The sequence below is a fragment of the Euwallacea fornicatus genome, chromosome 35 (assembly GCF_040115645.1).
Source record: "Euwallacea fornicatus isolate EFF26 chromosome 35, ASM4011564v1, whole genome shotgun sequence".
In the NCBI taxonomy this organism is placed as follows: domain Eukaryota; kingdom Metazoa; phylum Arthropoda; class Insecta; order Coleoptera; family Curculionidae; genus Euwallacea; species Euwallacea fornicatus.
The window spans coordinates 405,808-431,323 of record NC_089575.1 but is presented as its reverse complement, the minus strand read 5'-3'; the positions used below and the strand labels follow the sequence as shown (position 1 = coordinate 431,323).

Genomic DNA, 25,516 nt, shown 5'->3' with positions numbered 1-25,516 from the left:
AGCGAAATATATAATATTAAAAATAGACCAAAAATTATAAAGTAATTTAAAATAGATTGCTGAAACTGAACTAAATAAAAGAAAAAAATGTGAGCCCAAATGGAATCCCCCCCGTTAACCAAAAGTAATGCCCAAGGGCAGTTGCTAATAAGAACAACGATGAAGGGGATGGATTTTGATGGGTAGGTGTTATCAAACGAACCATACCTTCATAGGCCGGTCATTAGATCACCAGATCCGGCACGTACGCATGTTTTTTTTTGTAAAAAAAAGGAACCCAAAAGACTATTTGCCATCCCAATCCCGACGTCTTTCTTGAATTTCGAATTAAAAACAATTGAATTTCCATCGTCTGCATGTTTAAATGCAGCTGCTAAAAATGAGGGCTCCTGGTTTTTTTTGGCAAATAAAAATGAACTCAAACAATAAAATAATCATGAATCATGGTAATAGACAAAGATTGAGTGATTTATAAATTTTAGGACGTGGCATATGCATGAGTCGCGGTCGTGGAATGTACTCACCATTTTGTCGAGTTTTAATTTTAACCAACGACATTAGCTTTAAAGGTGGTAGCCATTCCAGCTTATGCAAATCGAATGTACATAGTCCGATATCAATCATTATTGCAAGTGGATATTTCAAATTTGATACAATAATGAAACTTAACTTTTGCTAATGTAAAATTTCATTTTATGATTGGCCAAATTACTATTAACTTCTCTTTTTAAATAGCAAGGCTTACTTTTTAATTAAAATGTACTTGAAATTACCTTTTCAACAATCTGTTATATTTACGTTTTGGATAAATCTGTAAATATACCATAACTTCGGTCTACAAACTATGGGCTCCCCGCATGTGATACTTTTTAAACTTTTAAATTACAAATCAAAACTGAAATTTCCGAGTGAATAAATTTAATCATAGAGAAAAAATAAAGTTAGGTACATAAGTATACTATAACGTTTGGTTTCACAAAATATGAGCGATATGCGCGTAGCGCTTTTTAAGCACTTTTAAATGTCAAATCAAAACTAGCAATTTTTTAGAGGAAAAAATGCTTCGCACCCACACATAAAGCAATAAATGGCATTCGAGTCCGCACACTATATATGTGTAATGTAAGGTGATGATACCGAAAAATCTGTACATTTGGGTTGAAAAAATCATAACAGCGTTAGCTAACATCACCCCTTGTTATGTAAATAGTAATTCTAAATGTTGTAGGACACCCTGTACAACTGAACTTATATTTTCTCAAATATTATAACCTCAGAGTTTCGACATTACAAATCATTGTCCCAGGAGGTTGTAGGTTTTTTATGGTTACTATGGACGCTAAGAGTAAGCAGGAAAAATAAATATTGGGCGACAAGAAAAGTGGGTCACCCTGTCAGTTATTTGCTCTTTCATATAAAAATTTTAACTTTAAGTCACATATAGAAAACAACATTGCGAATTCTTTTGGATAATTTTGAATATTATGTTACACTGTACATGCAGTTAAGTTTTTTTTAATGAGATTTCAAATTTTTGGTTGGAAGTAACTATTGATAAACAAGAGAACATATATTCAGATTTAGTATTTCTCCCGTACTTAAACCCTAAAATAAAAACATTTTAAGAAAATAACTGTTTCGTAATTCTTTACATTTAAATTTAAAAAAATATATACTCCCTTGAAATCTAAAAAAAAATTCCAAAATGACTCTATTGCAGATAAAATTATCTGCTGAATATAAAAATGTTAAAAAGTACGGGGGAGTCCCATTTAAGAATCAAAATTTAGGCTACTTCCCGTCAGGTTGGAAGTGACATATTTAAAAAAATTTATAATTCAAAATTCAAATTTTTTTAGAAAATGGTAAAAAAATATTGTGCCCACTTTCTGTCATGGCCCGATATATTCTCGTATGGCTGTTCTCATACTGTCAATATTTAGTATATGTAATTTTTTTTTTAATTGCAGAAAAAAACAGTAGGTATTTTCAATTTGCAGCATAATCTTACTATCAACCTATTCCTATACATGATCCCGTTGACTGAGCCCTTCCACTTCATTGTGGGCCAAGAATGTTACTTATCTTACCGGATACATAATACACTTTTACGTCTAAATAATAAACATTTTGTTATGCTTCTGAATAAAAACATGCTTCCCAAATATATATACTATAATGCCAAAAATGTCGGGTAATAGTTATAATATTTTAGTTAAAGAAAACAAATAAAGAGCATAAATATGGAATTAAATGTGCTTACTTGAAATGATGGAGCATAACATGATTGACTAGAATCACTTGGTCAAACTATTTTTTTATCAAAAAGAGGCAACTTTGACCTAACAGCACCTTCGCAAATAACTAACCTCGAGCACTTCGGTCTCTGAGGAGTTAAATGTGTTAAATGTACACCCGAACTGGATACACCAGAGGAATTATTATGTCTTTCGAGTGAACGCCGCAACGTTGCTATCCTAGAGTTTAATTGTAGGCCACCTCTTCCTCCTCCTGAATGTCTCAATGAGGCTTCTTTCTTTTCGAAGTAGTCTACGATTGTTGATATATTAGGTTGCACATCTGTCAAACAGTCTGAACCTGCTAAGCTGGAAATATCCTCACTGCTATCCGTGTATATTGACGAAGCCCTTTTGCATAGAGCTTGAAGTTCTGCGGGTTCTAATTCGTCAAGTGATCGTAAGGAGCTTACTGCGGTTCCACTGTCTCCCCATAAACTACTAGGAGACAAGCATTCGCCTATACTCGAGTAGAAACCTGATTCGCATGAGCCTCTTCTTCGAAGGTTTGCTGGACTAGGAGCTTCATTTTGGCCCATTATTTCCGAGAGGTTACTACTCGAACCTCCTTTATACAACGGATGGACGAACAGGGAAGATTTACTTTTGCAACATTTTCTATTAGTTGTAGGGGATCCAGGTAAGGATTTGGGCGTTTCGGAAGAGGAAGACTCGATGAATGGTGCCGGCAATTCACAACAAGACGAGAAGTTCCCAAGTAACTTCTTTACTCCATGGAACTGAGTAAGTGTAGCAAATGGGTTGGACGTACGAGGCTTGTAGTGTGGATCTTGCTTGCACATGGTGATCGCATGACGGCGGGCCTTGTCACTAGGTGACAAAAACAAGGACAGGGATGCTACAGAGACGTCTTCTGAGAGAGATCGCCGATGAAGAACTGAAAAAAAAGTGCACTAAAAATACTGAAAACTACGACTTTAAACACATGTAGGTAATACATAAAAGTATATCGCGTGTTCATCAAAAAACAAAAATTGCTGCGAAACTGAAAGTGTTACGGAACCTTTTACGTACTAAGATCCTACTTATTATAATACGAAATGGCACGATCACAACTATGGTTTTTTAAATACCCAATCAGTGACTTACGGTACAATACCCATGACCGTGTTTTGTCCCCGATGCAAATCACTTTTTTCTCTCATTCTTCATCCCTTCAAAATTTATATTAAAATGCATATCACGATTTGAAGTTTAGATTTATAACTCCTAGATAGAAGCCATTTTTCGAAAAATAAAAACAAATACGTAAAAACAACTTATTTTTTCAAAATTACGATCACCGTTAATTAGTATGAGTGTATTTATTTATTCAATCTAATATTTTTGAAATAATTTACTAATAATATTGATTAATTCTGTTATTGAATAATCTAAGATTATTTTTGCAGTTTATAATGCACCAATTACGTAAAAAACTTATAACGAATCTTATAATGTTGATATTTTGAATTCGAATGATTTCTTATCCAATATTATGGGAACAAAAACCAATCCGGCTGTAGAAAATATGACGGTTTTTATCTAAAATAGTGTTGAGTTTTACTCACTCCTAAACTCTGGCAATTTAGATGATCACAATAGCTACATCAATACCCAAAAATGCCCACGCGCATTTGGAAATTAATTTGTATATTTTAATATGAAGCGTAACAAATTAAAATCTAATACATGTTGTTTTACTTAGCCTTAACCCAAATTTGAATCCAAATATTAAAAGGAAGCCCAAATGATCAGCTTCATCTTAATTGAACGGACATCACCTATATTATATTTACCGAGATCCCCAAGCGCGAACTACAAAAGCAGGCATTACGTAAGGCAGGTAGCAAAAAAGATTTACTTCTAGTACTGTTTGTATCAGTTTAAATACAAATACGGATAAGAGCCAATAACATAAAAATGTTGACAATGAAGAAACTAAATACGTACTTTTTCCGTGTTGTGGGGTGGAACTCTGCTGGACAATAGCCGCAGGTAACTGTTCTTCACTTTTTGCAGCACAACTTGAAATACTGGACTCCCTACTGTCCTTGACCTTCTCCATATCGGTAACGATATCCCTAAGGGTGTTTTTAATCTCGGTAAAAGTCGGGCGACTTTTTGGCTCTATCGTACAACACCTTAAATCAAACACATACATTAACAACATCTATGTCATACAGCTCGTAATGTTTTATTCAATGTTTTCATTACACAATTATATATTATCACTGTGCATATATTATGTCTGCATTATAATACTGCATGACAAGACCGACGATCTTTCCTAGTGTCTCACGATACAGTTAGAAGTTACACAGCAAATCTTAAGTTATTTAAAGGCCAAATATATTTCTCACCTACCTAAAAGTAAGTTTTAAAAAGTCAGGTACTACATTAGGACCACATAGCTCTGTGAAAGCCAGGTAATCTAGCCCGAAATTATCAGTTCGTGGCAGCTGGTCAGGATCAGCTTCCACTCGAGCAATCAATTCACATAGGACAATTCCGTAACTAAATACATCGCTACGCTCATCATAGTAAAAGCCCTGAAAGTATCATTAATTTTTAATTGACCATTCATATGTTACGGTCGGTTCTAAATCAGATTTGCATATAAGGCCTGTACCACATTCATACCTCACCATATTTGCTTATATAACGATATATGTACATAATATGAATAAAAAATTCTGTAGCAAATATGCCCAGCTATAAATGTGGCGCAGCCTTATGTGTATATCTCTACAAGGTGACTCATAACGGAACCAACACAGAGCAACTACCTGTAGGGGAACTCAAAATACGACGATTTGTTAAATATTTTTTGTACGGTTGATAGTTGAGGACATAGTTAAAACAAAGAATAAAAAGAGAAATAAAAATAACCAAAGATTGTTTGTGAGCAAAAAATTGAAAATAAACCAATTCCCTATCAAAAAATAAGTTTTTCCATCGTTTACGTACTACATATTTAACAATGTTTGTATTGCATTATTATCAAATTTATATATTTTTTTCTCAATAATTAAGCGATAGATTTTAGATCACAATACACAATTGAATGTATGAATATTCCCAAACACCTTCAATGTGAGGTATCGCTTGACTTATGTTTAAAATTTTCAAAACTCAGCTATTCTGTGTTACCGGTAACGTAAGCAACATTTAAAAAATAAAAAAAACGACAAAATATAGCATTTTTTGTCTTATTTAATGACACTTTTAAATTAAAAAAATAATAATAATTTGTTAAAAAGTAATTAGCGGATGTGTTGAATTTAGAGCCGCACAGTATTACATAGTCTGTACCAGATAAGGATGAGTAGCATGGAGGCCTCGGAAATGGTAGCATATACAAAATCACTTGAATTAGGAAAAAACTGCACAATGCAAGGCAAATAAATAATTTGTTTCTATACCGGCTAAATTACGAATGGTTAGGAAGATATCCAGAAAAAAACGAATTTGGCGGTTTTCGGCTTTTGCAAATAACTCTTATATGGTTATAGTTAAAGGAATGAAAGCCTCATATTATTAAGGCACTTTTTTGAAAACTTTGCAGAAACGTTGCCAGTTTTTTGTTAAGTCCTTATTTTCGGAGATAAACTTTTGATTTTCGTATAGGTGCAATATCGAATATTTATATTTTTAAAAACGTCATAAAATTTCCATTTTAGCCAAGTATTAAATTGGGCATTTTTCTCATAAACTCTGTGAATCGTTACCATTAAAACATTTTTTGATAAACGAGCTATGATTTTGGCTTATAGCAACGGTACACAATAAATATATAAATCCTATGGAAGCGGTAAAAAGAGCATATTTATGTTTTGATAATGATCGTAATTTATTTGAGTATTTATTATAATTTGAAATTTCTATTCGATCCAAATTTAGCGGAATTACTCTTATTAAATACATAATTTCATTAAATGTTTTTTTCTTACTTTATGCGGATTTCAGGAATACGCGTAAGAAAATATAACTAAGCACGTGTCAAAAAATTTTAAGGTTTTACAACTTTAAAATACATTTGACAGTTCTATAGCATTTATTTATGTATTTTGTGCCATTGCTATGTGTCAAAATAATAGCCAACTTATCAAAAAATGTTGTAATGATTATGACACATAGAGCTTCTGAGAAGAATACCAAATGTAATACACAGCTGAAAAGGAAACTTTCTGACGATTTTAAAAATGTAAATATTCAATATTGCGCCTATATGAAAATCAAAAGTTTAACAATTTATCTCCGAAACCAAAGATTTAACAAAATAACCGACAACACTGCTGAGAAGTAGTCAAAAAAGTAGCTCGATAATGTAAAGTTTTAATACCCTTAACTGTAACCATATAAGAGTTATTTGTACAAAAACGAAAACCGCTAAATCGTTTTTTTTTCAGAATATATTCGTAACCATTAGTAATTTAACCAATACAAAAATAAATTATTAATTAGCTTTAAAATACGTTACTTTTTCCAATTTAAGTCATTTTGTATCTATTACTCTTTCCGACATTTTCATGCTGTTGATCCTTATCTGGGACAGACTGAATATACAGCACCTTTTTCGCTGCTATGCACATGGAATTTTTTTAATGAGTGCAAGCAAAACGCAATAAGACCATTCATAAATGCGAGGAAGACAGGGTACCGTTTCCCCTTCCATTGTCAACGATTAGTTAGTATCTTAGACTCGCAAGCAGTACGCCTTAATCCAAGGATGAATCATGTCACAAAAAACTTGTTTTTCAATTGTTGTTTTCTAAAAGTACCATTTCTGCCGTGGCATTTGTCGAGGCAAAGCTACATTAAAATTTATCACTGAATTTGTTCTCGAAGAACGCATTCAAACTTGCATCTTGTATTTTGGGTATGATTCTTTGGTGGGTGTCCAATGGAAATTTACTTTAAAATTTCCTGATCGGCCCGCTCTTTCGGTGAGCACTACCAGAAACATTGTGGCAAAATTTAAAAAATATGAATGTGTGAATTCTGTACATTTAGTGTAAAGGAATTTACACAACCACAATCGGGAAAACTTTTATGAGGAAGACAAATTGAACGTTTGTCTGGCTGTTCAAAAACAAAAAAAAAACGTCATAGGTCTATTGAAACCATAGCAAGTAGGGTTGGCGTTTCTAATTTAAATGTATACAACACTCTTAAGAACAGTAACTACAAATATCTCGAACACTTGGCATCCTATAAAAAAATGTTTGGTATCAAGCTTTAATTACTCTGAGGGGAAATGCACTAATGCTAAAATTGATTTCCCTCCACCCCCCGTATTAGTGGGGTGGAGGTTCACTTTTTAATTTCAAATTGCAACTTCCTTTCTTAAGATTCGGATAATGTGACTAAAAATAAGAAAACGCAGTAATTAACGAAATTCAATTCAAATCTTAAACGGCAAGCTCCACTTTTAAAATATTTTTATGAGACAAAAAAATTCTATGCTAATAAAATGTGACAAATAAGCTATAAAGTAAACGAATAAAACTACTACTTTTAAACATTACATTGTTAATACTCCTTCACGAGGGAGTATTCAGCCGCAGAGTAGAATATTGAAATGGTTTTGGTGTATGTAGAAGGTGGGGGCATTTATATAATTTTGTCAATCTCTGCACTACAGCATTTTTATGGAAAGCCATAATCCTAGACTTCTTTCTCTCGTGTGATTAAAAAATTTATTAATGAAGGCACTCTAAATCAGAAAAAAGTAACTCTTCCAGCTACTGTGAGTGGACAAAACTATCAAATTGCGTCTTAGATGCTGTTGCTTTTAATCCCTACGTGATTCCCAGAGAAATATCAACATTATTAGGACTTTCTTATGTGAGTGTGTGGACAATGTTTAAGATGCACAAGTTTCATCCTTATAATACCTCTTTACATCAAGAGCTTCATGAGGTAGATTTTCAAAATTGTTGAGACTTTTGTGAGCGGAGATCTGGACAAGTAGAACGAAATCCCAATTTTCTTCGGTGTGTATTATACTCTAAGTAGTCATTATTTACACATTACGATCAGTTAATAGGCGTAAAATTCATTACTGTAATGTTGAAAATCCGCATTGACTTCGACAAGTTTAGCACCAGCGTCCTTGGACTGTCACGAATCGCATACAATTATTATTAGCAGTAAACTTATCGGCCCCTACATAATTGATGGCAACTTGAATGGTGAAATATACCGGAATATTTTGGAAAATGCAATGCCTATAAAACTCGACAATTTAAACTTAGAAGTACGTCAGAACATGTGGTTCCAACATGGCCGTTGTCCAGCTCACTATTCTGCGCTGGCATGGAAAGTTTTAATGGTAATTTTAACGGTTGACGGACCAGCAAATCTGGTCCGGTGAATTGGCTTGCTTAGATCTTCAAATGTTACTTCGCGGATTTCTTTTTGAAGGATATCTCAGAAATCAGGTTTATAAAGGAATACCAACGATACATGAGAATATCATTCTGCGAATTACAAACGCTCGTACCGATATTTTAAATGACACTTTGTAGATGGGAAGTTCTTTAAAATACAGATAAATAAGTGAAATGAAGTTTGGAGGCACCACTTCGAGCATTTACTTTGTAATGCTTTAAATTCACGGTTTCATTAATTCTAAAGCAGATATCATCAAACCTTTCGGTAATAATAAATCAAACTATAATATATATGAACATATATGTATCTCATAAATTCTAAAGGTTATAGAGAAGGCCAAAGTAATGCTAGTGCTTCATATAAAAAAAATTCTACCAAGTTATTTAAATCGTGAAACCTTTGTTTTATCATGAAAATCCTTTGAAAGTTACCACAAAAATACTTTTTAACTTGATAACGAAAGCCGCTAGGAACCTTTATGTTAAGTACTGGCATTATTTTCTCCTCTATAACCCGTAGAGCTTATGATAAAAGCTTTCCACACACTCTTCTATGTTCCAAACAGAGACCTCAGTAAACCAGAAAGTTAATCAATTTTGCAATTTTATGTAATGTTGCATTCTAAACTTCCAAATACCGCATAAATAATTATCTGTTCGATCATTTTGGTTATGGTTTGTCTTAAAAAAAAAAAAAATCACCCCGTCTGTGAATACCTCTATTGTACGTTAACATACTTACTTTAAGGCATTCTGGGGACATCCAATATGGCGATCCAACTGTACAAAGCTTATTTTTAGTCGACGGATCAGGTATTGAAGCAGAAAGACCGAAATCGCCAACAACTGCTTGCCGATGACCCGACTCAAGCCGTTTAATGAGAACGTTCTGAAGTAAAAGAATTCAATAACGATCATTTTATTTAAGCAATGATTCACTAACGATATTTTAAATTAAGCAAGTGAAATGTTAAAATTTTATTTACTTTATTCGAAATTAGTACTATCCAATTCTAATCGTCTACTCACCTTACTGGTTAAGTCCCTATGAAATATATTATTGGAGTGAAGATATTCCATTCCACAGGCAATATCACTAGCAATGCTCAGCCTTAACGGTTGCGGCAAAAGAATAGACCTATTTTGAATCAGTTGATCCAATGAACCTCCATTACAGAACTCGGTAAGGGCATGTAATTGACCCTCGTGAACGCAAACGCCCATTAACCTAAAGACAGGTTTGTAATATTATACATAAAATATATAAGTCTATAATGAAATATAACGGAAAAAATCGCACAAATAAAATAATGCAAATAGTTAATGCGCCTTGGAACTCACCTAAGAATATTTGGATGGGAGAGTCTGTTCATTAATTGCACTTCTTTCAACATATTACGTCGATTTGATCGGAGTTGGTTCATCTTCAACACCATGACTTGATCTGTTACTTTATGGGTGACCTAAAATATAGATGTGATGAAAGTGAAAATTATTAGCAGTAAATGACTATAAAATATAGACTTTTTTAAAAATTATCTGATATTTTTAAAACATGTTACTCTACAGGATGCTTCTTAATGGATGGTAAAAATGAAATGAGTGACTCATAGGCTCATTTTAAAATAAAAACTTCAAATAAAGGAATATCCTAAATTGGTTTCGTTTTGATTTGTAGGGTTTTGAAGTTAATTTTTATCATTTTCATAAATTTCTCTGTTATGTGTAAAGGTAATTAACTCAAAATTGGTGGTAACAATCGTTTTAGCATTAAGAAGAAACTGAAATAGCAATTATTTAAAATATTGTACAAGGCGTTACTTTTTTTGTGGTTGCTCATGATATTTTACATAAGAATTTGCCTCACGACGTTTTTAGATTTTGACCATTAAATTCTTTCAATCCTTTATGTCTTTTATTAACTTTTTTGCTTCTTGAGTTTTTTTTTTATCAAGAACGCTAGTTTATAAGATATTTGCGAAAATTAAAACTACTAATTGGGATTATAATCAAAGTAATTGCTGAAAATGTCCACTTTCTACCAAAATATAGGATTCTACCTTTCTCCTCATGGACTGCCGAACTCTACGAAAAAAAAAATTTCAGGTGTATTTCTGATAGTTTGACAAGCATTTACAATATTTTATTATATTGCCGTTTTTTCATATCTTTGGTCAACCGGGACGAACATGGTTAAATATTTTTGCAAATATCTCTTACATTATTGTCTCTGATAAAAAAAATTTAAGAGGCAAAAAAAATATATGAATAAAATTTTTAAATGTCGGTAAAAAAAAGTTCTGATGTAAAATGTCGACAGCGACCATGAAAAAAGTAACGCCCTGTGGAGTATTTTCAATAATTCTTTGTTTGTAATGCTAAAATTCTCATTGCTACTAGTTTTAAGTTTGTTATCTTTGCAAATAACAGAGAAATTAATAAAAATCGAACAAAAAAATAAAACTTCAACAGAATGTGAATCAAAATAGAACAATTTTGGACGTGCCTTAATATGAAGTTTTTATCTTAAAATAAGCTTATGATTCACCTGTTTAATTTTTTTACCATCCTTTAAGACACACCCTGTAATGAAACAAAAAATTTGTGTCTAAAAAACCATTTGTTGTAAAACTAGTAGCGTAGATTAGTTTATATTGAGATTATTTTTAAATATATATATATATATATATATATATATATATATAACAAATCTTTATTTCCAGTGGAAAGGGGCCATCGACCCATATGGTCTTTCAGCCCATGTATTTTTAAATATTATACATACATTTCCACTAATGGGACTGTAAAAACCAAAATTTCAGCTTTCATTATAACATTTAGGAACGCTGGGCTTCATCTTGAAACCTATTTGAGTGTCTTTTTTCATTCGAATGAAGCAAAAATAATAACATATACCTCTACAGGATGTCACAATGAATAGGAGCCATCTAGGATATTTCTTATATTGTCACGTTTGGAGAAATTTCCCGAAATACGTGGGTTTGTTTTTTTTAGGACATATTTTGACGTAGACTTAACGCCTGAACAAGTAACCCTCTACAAGGGGCCGTTACACCCCTTCCAATTTGCATAGGTAAAGAGTCGTGTGACAACTAGTTTTAAAGGTCTTCGAATCCTCTTTACAACAAGCAACGATGAAAGTAATTTTAACGAGTCGTTTTAGTAAAAATTTTAATTTCGTCATTGTTAAATTTACATTTAAAAATCACAATTTAAAGATTTATTTAAATTAAATGCTGGAGTTGACCTCCATTTACTTCTATACAAAAGTATAAAAGCGATTCAAACATTCCCGTACATTTTGTAAAACTGCTTACGATAATTGGCGACACTCCCAAATTATTCGTTGTTATAAGTACACCCAAACAGCTGGTTTTGTTTGTTATCCTTTAGACTTAGGGTGCCCCTATAATCCAATTTTTTTATGAAGGCGATAAATAAATTTTATTTTTCTCGATAAGTCCTGTACATGCAATCCAGCACTCGTGTAAATAATCGTTTAGAAAATTTCGAATTGGCACTGCGTAATGAGGAAGGACTCCATTCTATCAAAAAACAGAGTCATTTTCGAGTAAATTGTCTGCTCTTTCTGTTATTTCAATAATTTCTAGATAGATTCGATTTCGCAGTATATTGAAACCAAAGATGTGGTAGCCTGATATCCCTGCTCAAACATTAAGTTTTTCAAAATGTTGTGCCTGTTCTCTTCTCATTAAATGAGAGCTACCTTCGCTCGACATTAACAGTTTTGCCTATTCACCTGACCATTCAAGTATAATGAAGATTTACCCGAGAAACGAATGGGTAGAGTAGATGTCGATTATTGTGTCGGCGGTCTAACATGATTTCACAAAATTCTACATGTTTGCCAAAATCCTTTTTATGGACAAGATTCATTTTGTAAGGATGAAATGCATATTTATAAAGAATTATTTCACAACAGCAATCCATTCCAAATTCGTCGAATGGATTGCATATTATTTATTAAACAAATGTGGCCCAAAACACCGACTAAACTAGTTTCATTATTGATAACCCATAGTGAGTGATGGATCCGGACGCGAACAAAACTAGTTTCCCTAAATTTGCCAACAGTTTCAATACATACTTGTGACGAACAAACTTATCAGGACGATGCTGGTTAAATAGTTTTGCAGGAACCCTTGTACACTTGCAATTTGAATAATAGAAATTCACTAATTTCACACATTCTCATATAAATATCAATAAATGATCAAATTAAAAAGTGATAAGTGAAGAGTTTATACACAAAATTAATTTTTTTTTCTTGCAAGTGAATTTAATGATGACAAATAAAATGTATATTTATGCAAAAACAACTCTTCAAAATTATTTGTACCAGAACCTGTTATAAAAAGAATTCCAAGACCTTTAAAACTATGTGTCACATGACCCTTCTTTCTAATTCAAATTGGAGGGGTACCCTCTCTTACAAGGTTGATCATTCGGGTGTCAAGTGTAAATCAAAAAATGTCCCAAAAAAAATCCATCGACGTGGATCTAGAAATTTATCCAAACACGATTATATAAAAAAATCCAGACTGGCTCCTTTTCATTAAGATACTTTGTATGCCAATACAATCTAATGGGGTTTCAGGTTATCCACACTGAAGTATGTTGATGTTTAATATCAACTATCTTCTCAGTGCTACATGAAGTAAAGAAAAATGTTCTATAAACTTCGAAAATTGCTAAAACGCGTTTGAAGTTTTTAAAGAATTATAATGATCAAAACGATACAGGGTCTTATCTGATTAAATACACGCATTCTGTTTCACCTATGTTGATAACTACTTTTAATAAATGATTCAAGAATCTTCCTAGGGCAGTCATAGAAAGAGCACCATTTTACTGATCCATACTCCACTTATAACACCGAGAAAAATATTTGGACCGATTTAACCGCTTTTCTGAGGCAATCATCAATAGGGACTATAGTACAGATCTATGGTTCAAACTAGACCTACCAAATGCACAGCATAACCCTTTAACGGCTTTATCCTGGGAATGTTCACAATTTCTGATCGCCAACCTCAGGATAATAGATTCAGAGGCATAAACCTACTTAGGACACAACCCTTAACACTCTATGGAAAAATGATTCAATTACTGATAAGTTGAAAATTGGCTATGACACATTTATCAACATTAAGATACAATTGGTTTTTAATGTATCAATTCGTGAGAAACTGCTAAAAAAACTAAACTCTTATGCAAAAATTGCTACAGTCCACAACATGGCTAAAGATTTTCAAGCTACCTGTGTAGCCAGCCACAAACTCGTGGTGCCGTTCAATTGAAACAAGTTAGGTGAACAAATGGGTTAAACTGCCACTACTGCTTGACCTCTATTTCACAGTTTGTTAAATATTGGTAGCTTTGGTGGCTCACATCACATTCTAGTTCTTTAGTTTGTGTGTACCAAGCCACTCAAATGCCATTCAGGAAGATCTCAAAAAGCATATTGCTGATTACTCAAAACAGGACTAATATGGAGGTGGAAGCAATGTGAAAAGCAAGAATCAAAGTTTATAAATCAGGCCTCTGGGTTTTGAGTCGTTTATGCCACACTATTTAAATAAATGCCAACATTAAACTTTTGGATCAAGATAATGACGTAAATGTGTACATAATTAGTGAAAAAATAACATGTTTTTGTTTTGAAAGCTTTTTCATTTTCTGTTGAGGGCATGGGGTAGATGGTATATATGTATATTAGCAAGGTTTCTAAATAAGACAATTATGTATGATCAGGCATAAAATATTTATAAACAAATGCATTAAAAAATAATTCTGGGTCAAAGTCTTAAGCATTAATGCTTTTTTCATATACACAATCGCACAAAAATAATTTGCTCAACTATTGTTTCATAAAAATTTACGGCAAAATTTGTGAAAAAGGTATAATTTTTTGATTAATTAATATTGTACAAATGTTAATTCGTTTAAAACATATTAAAAAATGGATAAATACTGCAAATATTTCAATGGATGCTTCATCTAGGTCGTCCTCGTGACTGAATGATTGCAACGCATAACTGGCGCATCTATGCCACGGGTTTTTTCAAGATATCAGATATTATTTCGTCCTAAGGTGCTTCTAAATTATTGAAAGTCATTGGCTGATGTGAAGACCAACTGCCGGATCTTTATGTCTAATTTCTCCCACAATAATTCGATTGGATTTAAATCCGGGCTCTGAGGAGGACAAACGATTAATTTAACAATACGTTCCATTTCTAAATTGTGAAAATATTCTTTTCATAATTTGTATGTGTGTTTTGGATCATTGTCTTGCTATAACACAAAATTCTGATCTAAAAGCATTAGTTCAGAAGGTATTTCATGAGTTTCCAAAATGTCATGGTATCCTTTTTTTCTCAAAATGCCACCCACAACTGTGCCAACAAAATAGCCTTAAACCATTACTGAACGATCTTCATTTTTAATAGTAGACAGAATTCTGTCTCGCACATTCACTTACTGTTCTATGAAAGAAACCTACGTTTTCGTGAACTAAACAATTTAAATTTCGACTCATTTGTTCATAGCACTTTATTCCAGTCTTCTATCATTAATGTTGGTATTCCTGGGCCTATTGTAGTCGTTTTTGTTTATCCCAATTGCGTAAGAAAGCTTTCTTTATTGTTTCTCAACCTTGACATCTATACTCCTTTAGATTACTTTTTACTGTAGAAACGCTAACTAGCTTTGACAGCTTAACATTTATTTCTGCAGTAATTTCTGGAGCTGTTTTACTTCTATTTCTCATAGTAATCAATGCAGTTGCTCGATGATCTACAGATGAAGTCGCCCTTAATCCCCTCTCTGTTGTTTGCTTAGAAAACTACCAGTTTTTTTAGCATTGTTTTACAATAGTCTATGAACTATGAAGTCAACTAAACGCATTTCTCTGGTAATTTGTCAATTGCTTTTGCCACTCTGGTGGAAAGTTACAGTACACACATGCGTTTTAATGTCTAGTCCTCTCCGTTTAGACATTATTTTTAAATTTTTGCACTTTATTTCACACACATCCTTGTCACAATGAAAATTGAAGCATATTAACTTTAATTTCAATGTATTATGCAAATCGTCAACAATGCAACCTTATTATTACTATCTGAAATAAGAATAACAAAGACAAATCCAAATTTTTCTTCCGAAATCATTTTAAATTATTGTTAAACTTGCGTTTCTTTTGATGTCGCATAACCGTTTAATTTAAATTTACAATTTCCTAGAAAATAATATCCTTAGGCTAATATTAATTGCTATATTTTTGTGCAAAAATACTATATTGGATAGAAGTAATTGAATGTATGCAAAGGGGATATTTACACTATTTTTTTATATAAACAATATAAGAAAATAAGAATGCCCAAGTACTTTTGAGCAGTATTATAGGTATATTTCTCTAAAATAATCATAAATTTTTATACAGCAGTTATATTTAAAGATTTCAGGAACCAAATGGTACATTTTTTTGTGTTATGACAACTTTGTGAATTTTTTTACACAGAGATTTGCACAAATTTCATCATGACAAAATTCATGTTTTTTAATATTGAATACCTAATTTTTAACCTAGCACAGATATTGAAAGAAAGACCCCTGTAATCATATTCAAAATTGAACTATAAGAAAGATTGGACAAATAGGTACCACCCAGGTGGTTTGGGTCATACATCTAACATATAGGTCTGGTGCATTGGCCATTAGCATATAATGATTTGCTGAACTATTAAAAATGTTCAAATCAGAACAGTACATATATATGTATATTGATTGGGAGGAAAATTTTACGAGTAAAAACAAGGGTATTCTTTCACAGGAGAAACAGGTAATAATTTCCAATATTAATGATGTACATGTAACCTCACCTCTATCAAATTAGGGAATATCTAATGAACTTCCTAATAAGTAAGGAGTGTACGATAGGATTAGTTGTATAATTTATAATGTATATAAGTACCTTGAAAACTTCAGAAAAGAATCCAGATCCAATCTTGTGTTTATGAAAATCATCCAATCTGTGGAGAGCCGCCACTGCATGTTTAAGTGCTTGGCATGATGAGCCAGTCTTCAATCTATCACATCTAACCTTAGGAGGTTCAGAAAGTTCATTATTGGGACAAAACAACTTTTCATAGTCACTATCCTTGGGATCACATGGGGTGTCATATATACAAGAAATTTGTGTGGAGGAATCATTTTTTCTAATTGGGTACATCACACTAAATTAATGCACTATGTATCATTAACCAACTTCGTACATACTTCTGTACGAGTAATTGATGTTCTGTAAGTCCTCTTGTTGTACATACTTTAAAATTTACTTCAGATTTACCATAACTTTAAAAAAATCTTGGACATCAATAATTTGGCATTTCTGATGAAAAGTCCTCAGAAAACTGGTTCTGTGATAAAAGTTTACTTTAGAACACCTTCACAAAAAGCACCTATGAAATTCCCAAAGGCAATAAACTGTCTTCACTACACTGAATAGAAAATCTTGACTGTCATCCCCTTGGAGAAATTGGTCTGAAATTAGAGTTCACTCCAATCTCCTGTTATTTTAAGCTTCAGATAAGATATCTGCAAAATCTGCGTACAAGGGTAGCTAGTAAAATTCATTGACCACGACATGTCTCTACTTTTCAAAAACTAATATTCTTTATCTAAAATTATTATTTTTTAAAAGAACATAAAAGTTTGGGGAACTTTCACCAATCACCACCACCAATCCACTTTATTCACTATTCACTAGTAAATAATTATTCTAATGTCAGTGTCAATTGTCAATGTCTATTATGCTCACATGAGTCGCAGGTATGGTATTGAACATATTCCATGGGACCCAAATAGCATGGAAACAAATGGTTAACGTGGGACAGAAGGGAATGTTAAGAAGTCAACAGCAAAAGACACTCCCACAATGACCCTGATGAGAGGGTTCGGGCTTCTTCAAAATCACATGACACCTAAGTTGACGTGACAACATCGCCATCCGTCCTAGAACTTATTTCATGTGCATGAGTTTCACAGCAGACATTTTTAAAACGCTGCGCTCGTACTACTTGACTTAAAAAACTTTGGTTCTCTTCGTCTTATTATTCACGTAAATTATTTTTCTTTTCTCGAAATTATTATACGAAAAAATGTCTCTGATACCGCAAGCTCAGAAAGGTCCTAATATGAATATTCAGTCCATGGTTAGTTTGGCGTCCCATTTTTAAAATGTCAAATTTTGATAAGTATACTCAGGATGTATCAATAGAATTTTGCAACTCCAACGTAAAACTTCTTTCCAGACATGGAACACGTCTAAAGAAGAGTTCACACGTACCTGAACGTACTGGTTGCTCTAATTGTAATCGTATGCAATAAATACGTACACCATACTTACTCTGGATGGTTTTTACAGATATTTTTGGAACAGTTTCGTTTTTAACTTGACTGCGTGGTGAAGAACACAAATAAGATTCAACATTTTAAGAAAAATATTTGCTTCATAGAAGTTTTGTGGGTGTCACAAACAATGCATACATATCAAATGTATAGAAAATCTAATATTTCGGATTTTAGTGTGGTCGAAACATGTATACTCACCCGGTGTCGGGCCATGGTCCAGAAGAAGTGGATGTAGTTTTGTTTTCTTCTTGTCGTCCACCCTTTTTGGAAAATTAGGCACTGATCTATGGTAGCGAATCGGAAGAATTGACGTTATGGCCAGTAATAAGATTCTAGAGGTGTACATCGTATCTTTGGCTCCAAAATAACATTAGGATAGCACTAATACATAGGCCTAATATAAAAGTTAAATTACAGTTCATTGCTTGTAATTGTTTGTTACAGTCAGTTTTTTGATCATTGAGTAAGAGTTGGAAATAGTCACACTAAGTAAATATCGATAACTGAGAATCGATTCGAATTATCGATATGGTGGAGAACAAAATATCGATATTTGGATATTATTCTTGATGTTTCTCGATGACGGCCGATAGCAGTTAAACCGATGAGCGGCCATGGAATCAAAAATAAGAAAGGTAGAGGATAGAAGACTTTATGTCAATTCCAAGTCTCAAGTCAAGAAAAGGGACAATTATAATTCTCAAGTCGGAAATATCAATATCTAATGTTTTCAGCAATAATAACAAAAACCCTATTAGTAGAGTTTTGAATAACAGTTTAGTTAGTGATTAAGGCAAGAAAGCTTCATATCTTCCATTGGCTTTCAAACGTTTGTCCAACCAAAACATTGCTTTCTTTAATTGTGTTTACCGCAAGCCTTTCAGAGCCTTTTCACAAGCACAAGCAGTTTTCCAACAACTTTGTATTTAGTGAAAATCGCCCTTAAACACTCTTTTACCCGATATCCCGATAAGTAGATGCCGCAACCTACTGCTAACTCAGCTTATCAAACACTTTTATATCTTTGCCCAGTGATTATTTACTTGAAATCCCTGCAAGAACAATAACTTATTAGTATGTAAACAAACAGAATACTTAACATCCTACCTGTGGATGAAATGTTAAAAAACAATGTTTTGTGAATGTGTATGATACATATTTGTCGTCAAGAAAGTGTAATGGAACCAGTGTTGCAAAGGCTTGGAGATGTAACGATCCAGAGGCTAGAAAAACCCAAGGACCCGAAGCAGGATCCACCAAGTGGTATCAGTCATATGGAATCTAATAAGCCTGAGGAAGACCCAGAGAATTTAGATGGATTCTTGTAAGTAAATGCAATGATTTTAGTATCTATTATACAGTCACAGACAAAACAATTGCACATTTTGTTATTTGTTGGTTTGTTGAATTTACAGAAAAAGTGCGGATATATGCTCATGCTCTATCACAAATTTGTACCCACTGGAATATCCTGATGAGGGATATTAATAATAAAACATATGTTTAATTTAACAAAACAATTAGTAGAGAAATCAAATACAAATTGATAGGGTATGCTCATTCATCATTGAATATTCTTAGGTAGAGATGATGATATCTTTTCCTTTACTCACAATGATGTCAGTTTTTACATCTATTGAAACTTAAAGTGGTGTACTAAGTATGAGATGTGTTCATATTGTGCATCTCGTCTATGCACTAAATTAAGTCTGTCAGCGACTTTTATAATTCTACCAAACCTGGTCTTTTGAAATCTATAAATTGTTTGAGGAATTACTCAGCAGGTTCTGTGGATTTCTTAGACATTTTATAATCTGCACTAGTCACAGTAACTGGCTACTGAGGTTGAATCAACTTAAAAAAAAATATCAAAATTCTTAGATTTCATTAAATGTTATTAGGAAGCTGTTGGAAGAATTTTTTGAATCTATGTGTGTTTGTGATACACAATTTGCTTAGACTCACTTTGAACCATATAAGGATACATTGTCTTATGGATACTCAACATCTACCCAGGGTTTTATTGTTGCTGAATATGATTATACACTATGAGGTCATTAGATTATAATGTTCTTTGATCTGTTAGTTATATTACTTATTATATACTATACTACTTATATTTTAATTTCACATGCACATTTTTACAGAAGCTTGGATATAAGAATTCTGAATGAATTGGAACTTTATTTTTACATACTCAACCTTGGGAATCGGCAAAATGTTTAAGTGGCAAATTATGTCATTGCAATAATGAGATTTCACTATCTTCACTATCTAATGCTGTTGTTTTAATAATACTTTTAGTTAAATTTAGTCCCTTTTTTGCAAGATCATTGGAGTCAATACAATTGTAATAACAATATTAAAATTCCAACATTGTAAAAAGAACATATTGAATTTCATTATTACTTATTTGACATTTGCACTTTATGTGTTAAAAATAAATATATAGATTAGATTTTTATATGATTACAGTCCTTCAGATGAGGAAAGTAGCGGAGAATTTGACGACAAAGATAGAGTTGACTACCACCCACCTGTTTCAAACTCACTGCCATCACCTCAAACTCAGGATTTTAAACGCAGGTTTCCTGAAAAGTGGAAGCGTGGAGGTTTAAACTTAGGACCTGAAATATCATTTAAAAAATTCAAACCTGCTGATAATGATGTTGAGAAAGAAGTATTACCATCCAAGGTGGTTCCAAAACTTGTCCAAAGACCCATATCTCCTGTATTATCACCAATGAAGTATGAAGATGATAGTGAACCTAATCTTAGTGAAGATGAAGTATCTTATTATGATTCTGAGTTAGAGTCAGAGGGAGAGTTACAGGACCTTGGTTATGATCTTGGGATAAATTTAGACTCTGTTGAAGAACGGAAGGATGCCGAAGTGAGACCTCAAGGTAAGCATGGTTAACTGAAAATAATTGAATATTGGTATATTAAAAAAAGAAACATGGGCCGTCAGGCATGATTGGGGTATCTCAGTTGCCAAGATCTGACTGGGCAATAACAAATGTTGACCAATCATAAATAACAAATGTTGAGCACATATTGTTGGGCTGACCTTTTTTTTAAACTTTGTATAAAAACTCTTTTCGTGAATGTTAATTACCCCTACTTAAGATCATAGTTTTTACCACTGTCACACTAGATAATATTTTTTCAGTTTCTTATTTTGTTGTAGCTACCAGCTTAGATTCTATGTCTGCTAACACAGAAGCCAGTCTACTGAACTCTACTCTTCTAACGTCCGCAGGTAGATCAGGAAAATCTACCATATCTACATCAAAAAGTAACTCTTTGGACCCTGTTTCTAAAGGAGAACCTACTGTCAATCTTCCGTCATCTATTGATGGGGATGAGGGTAGTATTGCAGATGGAGATGAATCATTTTTTGAGAAACTTGTTGAGCGGGCAGATATACCTCCTTCAATAGATGCAACTTGCAATGTCAAATTGGAGAGTCCAGATGAGGATTATGACATCGACATAAAGGAAAAGTTAAAGGAAATGGGAGTTACTTTTGCTTCAGTTAAAAAGGGGGATAAACCAAAAAATCCTGAAACGCCTCCTTCGGAAAATGAAGTAGTCATAACAAAGAAATCAGGTTTGTCAATATATAAATTATATTTTAAGGTGGATTATATTGAATGACGCATTAATATTGGTCGCCAGCAGTTTATTGAAAAACTACTAGTGGTAGATAGATGCAAGAAAGTTTATTACTAGGAAATTCTCATTAAAAAATGGCTGAAAATAATTTTAAATTTACTAGACAAATTTAATCCAATATAGAAAACCCATTCTTTTCTATAATGACACACTCAATATATGAAAATATTTTTCTCTTATGATTCCATGAAGCATTTCGTATGTTTTCTGGTTAAGGTTCTTGCTAATCTATTCAATTAAACTGGATGGGGGAAAATGAATTGTTCTAAACACGAATATCAAAGGGGAATTTTAATTTTCGTATTTCTGATGGCCATCGTAAAAACTGTGTAATGGTTTTCACCTGCAATTTATCCAAAGTTAACATTCAAAACGATCAGCATACAAAGTTGTACCACTCTCCACTTTTGATGTATTATATTCATTCATTGCGAAGAAGCAGATGATGATCCAAGTTTGTATAAAATTTAAAGATTTGTTTCATGTAAGCAAACTGTTGGCTACTATATGATAGGAAACTTTTTTAACTGAGCAAGAAGTAGTTCTTGCTGTAGTACTGCATCTTGAAGGCCATTGTTAATGTTATGCATATTAATCAATTTGAGGAATTGTTCCTTGTCTTGTGGATATACGAACCTTACTACTAGTTTTGGATCGTACAATATTTCTATTACTTGAAATATTTTTAGAGATTTTGCCTTATATTTCTGGTTGTAGGAGAGGAAGTGACAGTTATGAGTAAGGGAAATTTACGTCGCAATATCAGAGAAGTGATGGATGATACGAAACTCGATGAAACAACTTTGGCCGCACAACGGCAGGAAGCTGAAAGATTGAAAAGGGTACAAGAACAACAAAGGATATTAAGGGAATATCAGAGGCAAGTGAAGGAGGAGAGGATGCAGCAGAGGGTAATGTCATTGTTGCAAGGAAATGATTTTCCAAAACCTGGTAAGTAAAATTGTCAAATGAATTTCCATAAAAACTTTAGGCGTTAGTGATCTAAGTGAATAGTTTTATCTAATATCTTTTCATATTGTTTAATTTGTTTCTAGGACCTTCAAATCAAACAAGAATAGGTAACACTGTGCTGGTGAAGTTGCCCAATGGTCAAAGCAAACCAATGACCAAAGTGCCAAAGCCTCCATTTGATGTTCTTAAGGTAAATGTGCAGTAAAAAATACTGGTTTTAATATAGTCATAATTTTCATTGAAGAATTAGGTATTTTCCATTGAATACTTAGATAAGTTCTGTGAGTTAACGAATATTTAACTCATCTTACATTTCTTGTAAAACTACTTTCATTTTTCGTCGTTTCTGTGCTGATGTAACTTTTCATAATTGTCAAGGGCTTAAATAGTACATTACATACTGAAGAGGAAAGTGTTTCATTATTTTCAAGAGATTTGATGGTTTACCACAACCCACAACGTTGAGGTTAGCTATAATTTTGGAACGGGAAGGCAAATTTCTATGTTGGTTTGTATATAGTTTTATTTACAACTGTCATAAAAAAATATTAACGTGAATCTAATCAAACGTTAGTTTTTTGCAAAAACGATAAAAAGTTTGAGCTTTAAAAATGCCTTAATAGTGTATTTTAGAGAACAAAAACAACCAGAAGGAATCATAATCCTTATACACAAGAACAATAGTAGAAATTAACAAAAAATGGGCTAGGAGTCAGGGTAGGAAATAAGGGTGGCGAATAAAAGTAGGAAATATGATATTTCCCAAGATGTAATGAGATTAGTATTGAACATTACATATATCGTTATAAATAATGATTTATAGTATTTATTGCGATTAATGAAACTATAGTTATTTTTCATCATTTTTCAGATGCCAAAAATTGAAACCGCACATTCAAGATACCCCCATCCTGGATCATCACTGGGGCCGATGGTGCCTATGGGACCAATGGGCGCTCCTCGTGGATATCCTAGAAGACCAATTCCTCATAGACGAAGTAGTGGGGGAGTAAATCTACCGGCTTCTTTGAGTTTCTCTCCCCTGTCGCATCGGGGTCCACCGTTAATGCCAACGATATCTCATCACAGCGATAGTGACAGTGAAAGTGAGGAAATCAGGCGAGATACTTTAATGAAGCTACCAAAAGCAAAGAGAGGTAAATAGTTAAGTTTATGCCAAATTTAAAATTACAAAAAAATAACATTTAATGCACCAAAGCTTAAATTGACGTCGGGTCGGTAGGTGTCTTCTATAAAATTGAACTCTTTAACTTCTTTGATACAAATGAACTTTAAATTGTTAAAAATTTACGATACATAAAATGTTTGCAGGTTTCTAAATATGTTGTAGGTGTGAAAACAGGTGCTATTTTTCTTTTGAAGCATCCGGTACATTTTTGACCCCCTATTATTACTTCAGAGGTCGAAGATATATGTCTACGATACGGTATAAGATACTCTGCAGATTACGCTACGAATAAGTTACTCTGATTTATTTGGTGAAGATATAGGCACATATATAAGATCTTAAGCGTCAGTAAAACGTGTCCATATTCTTATATAATTTCCCGAACTCTTTGTATTTTATAACCAATTAAATTTTGAATTCTCTAACTTTGTGTAATAGTATTAATTTAAGTTAAAAAAAAGTAAATTTTGTCTAATTGGTCGCTACATTAGAAATTTTAAGGACTCAGAAATTATTTTTGTAGGGAAATCAGCAGATAGTCAAACCATCGAAGTTTCTTCTGATGATGACTGCATTGTTGTTTCGGAGTCCGAAGCAGATCAGAATATGGAAGATGAAGATCAAGACGACCCAAGCAACTCCGGCATGCATACAAATGACGAATTTAACCTCCCAGATGAGCAAGGACGTGTTTTGGTCAATGTAGGACATACTGAAGATGAGCCCGATGTCTTTGTGGCACCGCAAATTGCTAGGATTATTAAACCACATCAAATAGGTGGCGTGCGGTTTTTATATGATAATATCGTTGAGAGCATTACAAGGCAAGTTTAATAAGATTTATTCTTGTCAATATAGAATTAAATAATTAATTTTCACCAATTAATTTCAATTGACCATGACGTCACAGGTTTTCATCTGTATCTCCATATTCAATCAAATGGACAAGTAAGATGCAGTGTATCTCGTTATGGTCAATCTTTATTTTCTGGGATACAGATATTTTTAATTGATAACGATTTTTGAGTTTTTCATATATATTAGTGTACAACGTGAATAGTAAAATAAATATGATATACAGGTATTATAACCCATGTCATTTACTATACACTTTACTATATATATTTTGTAGGTTTGATTCATCTGCTGGCTTTGGATGCATATTAGCACACTCAATGGGACTCGGAAAAACTCTTCAAATTGTAACATTTTCGGACGTTTTCCTGCGATATACGCCAACCAGGACAATCCTTTGTATTATGCCTATCAATACTCTTCAAAATTGGTTAGCAGAGTATAACATGTGGACCCCAACAGCGGAGGTAATAATATGTATACGGGCCCTCTTAAAATACGAAAAAACGTATTAATAGATGTACTCAAAAGAAATTCATGGCATTATTTTCGAACATTTGCTTTGCAATGTAGACTTTTTCATAAACAAGCTTAAACTTGTCATAGTAAAACGTACATCAAACTAAAAGAAGAACATATTTTTAAATTGTTTTCTTGCAAAAGTGATATTG

General features: G+C 32.9%; 2 protein-coding genes and 1 long non-coding RNA gene across 3 annotated transcripts in view; 1 reads left to right on the top strand and 2 right to left on the bottom strand.

The window, feature by feature from the left end:
• Positions 1–769: 769 nt before the first annotated feature.
• cdi (center divider) lies at positions 770–17,598 on the bottom strand. The gene is made up of 7 exons (XM_066300057.1): positions 16,713–17,598; positions 10,037–10,158; positions 9,725–9,923; positions 9,438–9,584; positions 4,665–4,849; positions 4,251–4,441; positions 770–3,195 (listed from the first exon to the last, which is right to left on the bottom strand). Exons 1-7 carry the CDS (start codon positions 16,968–16,970, stop codon positions 2,306–2,308), a joined length of 1,992 nt encoding a protein of 663 aa, XP_066156154.1. The 5' UTR covers positions 16,971–17,598; the 3' UTR covers positions 770–2,305.
• Positions 17,599–18,772: 1,174 nt separating this feature from the next.
• The window catches only part of LOC136348723 (helicase ARIP4), a 31,572-nt gene continuing 24,828 nt past the window's right edge, over positions 18,773–25,516 (top strand). Inside the window, exons 1-9 of the mRNA XM_066299824.1 lie at positions 18,773–18,786; positions 19,184–19,475; positions 20,627–21,057; positions 21,342–21,764; positions 22,547–22,780; positions 22,885–22,991; positions 23,673–23,958; positions 24,514–24,814; positions 25,123–25,312. Of these exons, the coding sequence (XP_066155921.1) occupies positions 19,294–19,475; positions 20,627–21,057; positions 21,342–21,764; positions 22,547–22,780; positions 22,885–22,991; positions 23,673–23,958; positions 24,514–24,814; positions 25,123–25,312 (2,154 nt within the window). The 5' untranslated portion in view covers positions 18,773–18,786; positions 19,184–19,293. The remainder of the gene's footprint in view (positions 18,787–19,183; positions 19,476–20,626; positions 21,058–21,341; positions 21,765–22,546; positions 22,781–22,884; positions 22,992–23,672; positions 23,959–24,513; positions 24,815–25,122; positions 25,313–25,516) is intronic.
• On the bottom strand, positions 19,075–20,261 carry LOC136348724 (uncharacterized). The gene is made up of 3 exons (XR_010733712.1): positions 20,117–20,261; positions 19,259–19,441; positions 19,075–19,203 (listed from the first exon to the last, which is right to left on the bottom strand). It is a non-coding gene; the product is annotated as an uncharacterized lncRNA (long non-coding RNA).

What these genes read in the sequence shown, in the direction of transcription:
- cdi (XM_066300057.1), bottom strand. Translation starts at nt 16,970, where the DNA reads ATGTACCCAATTAGAAAAAATGATTCCTCCACACAAATTTCTTGTATA. An exon ending in TCTTTTCTGAAGTTTTCAAG is followed by an intron (nt 10,159 to 16,712) that starts GTACTTATATAC and finishes TCTATATTTTAG; the next exon opens with GTCACCCATAAAGTAACAGA. An exon ending in CACCCCACAACACGGAAAAA is followed by an intron (nt 3,196 to 4,250) that starts GTACGTATTTAG and finishes CTTTTTTTTCAG; the next exon opens with TTCTTCATCGGCGATCTCTC.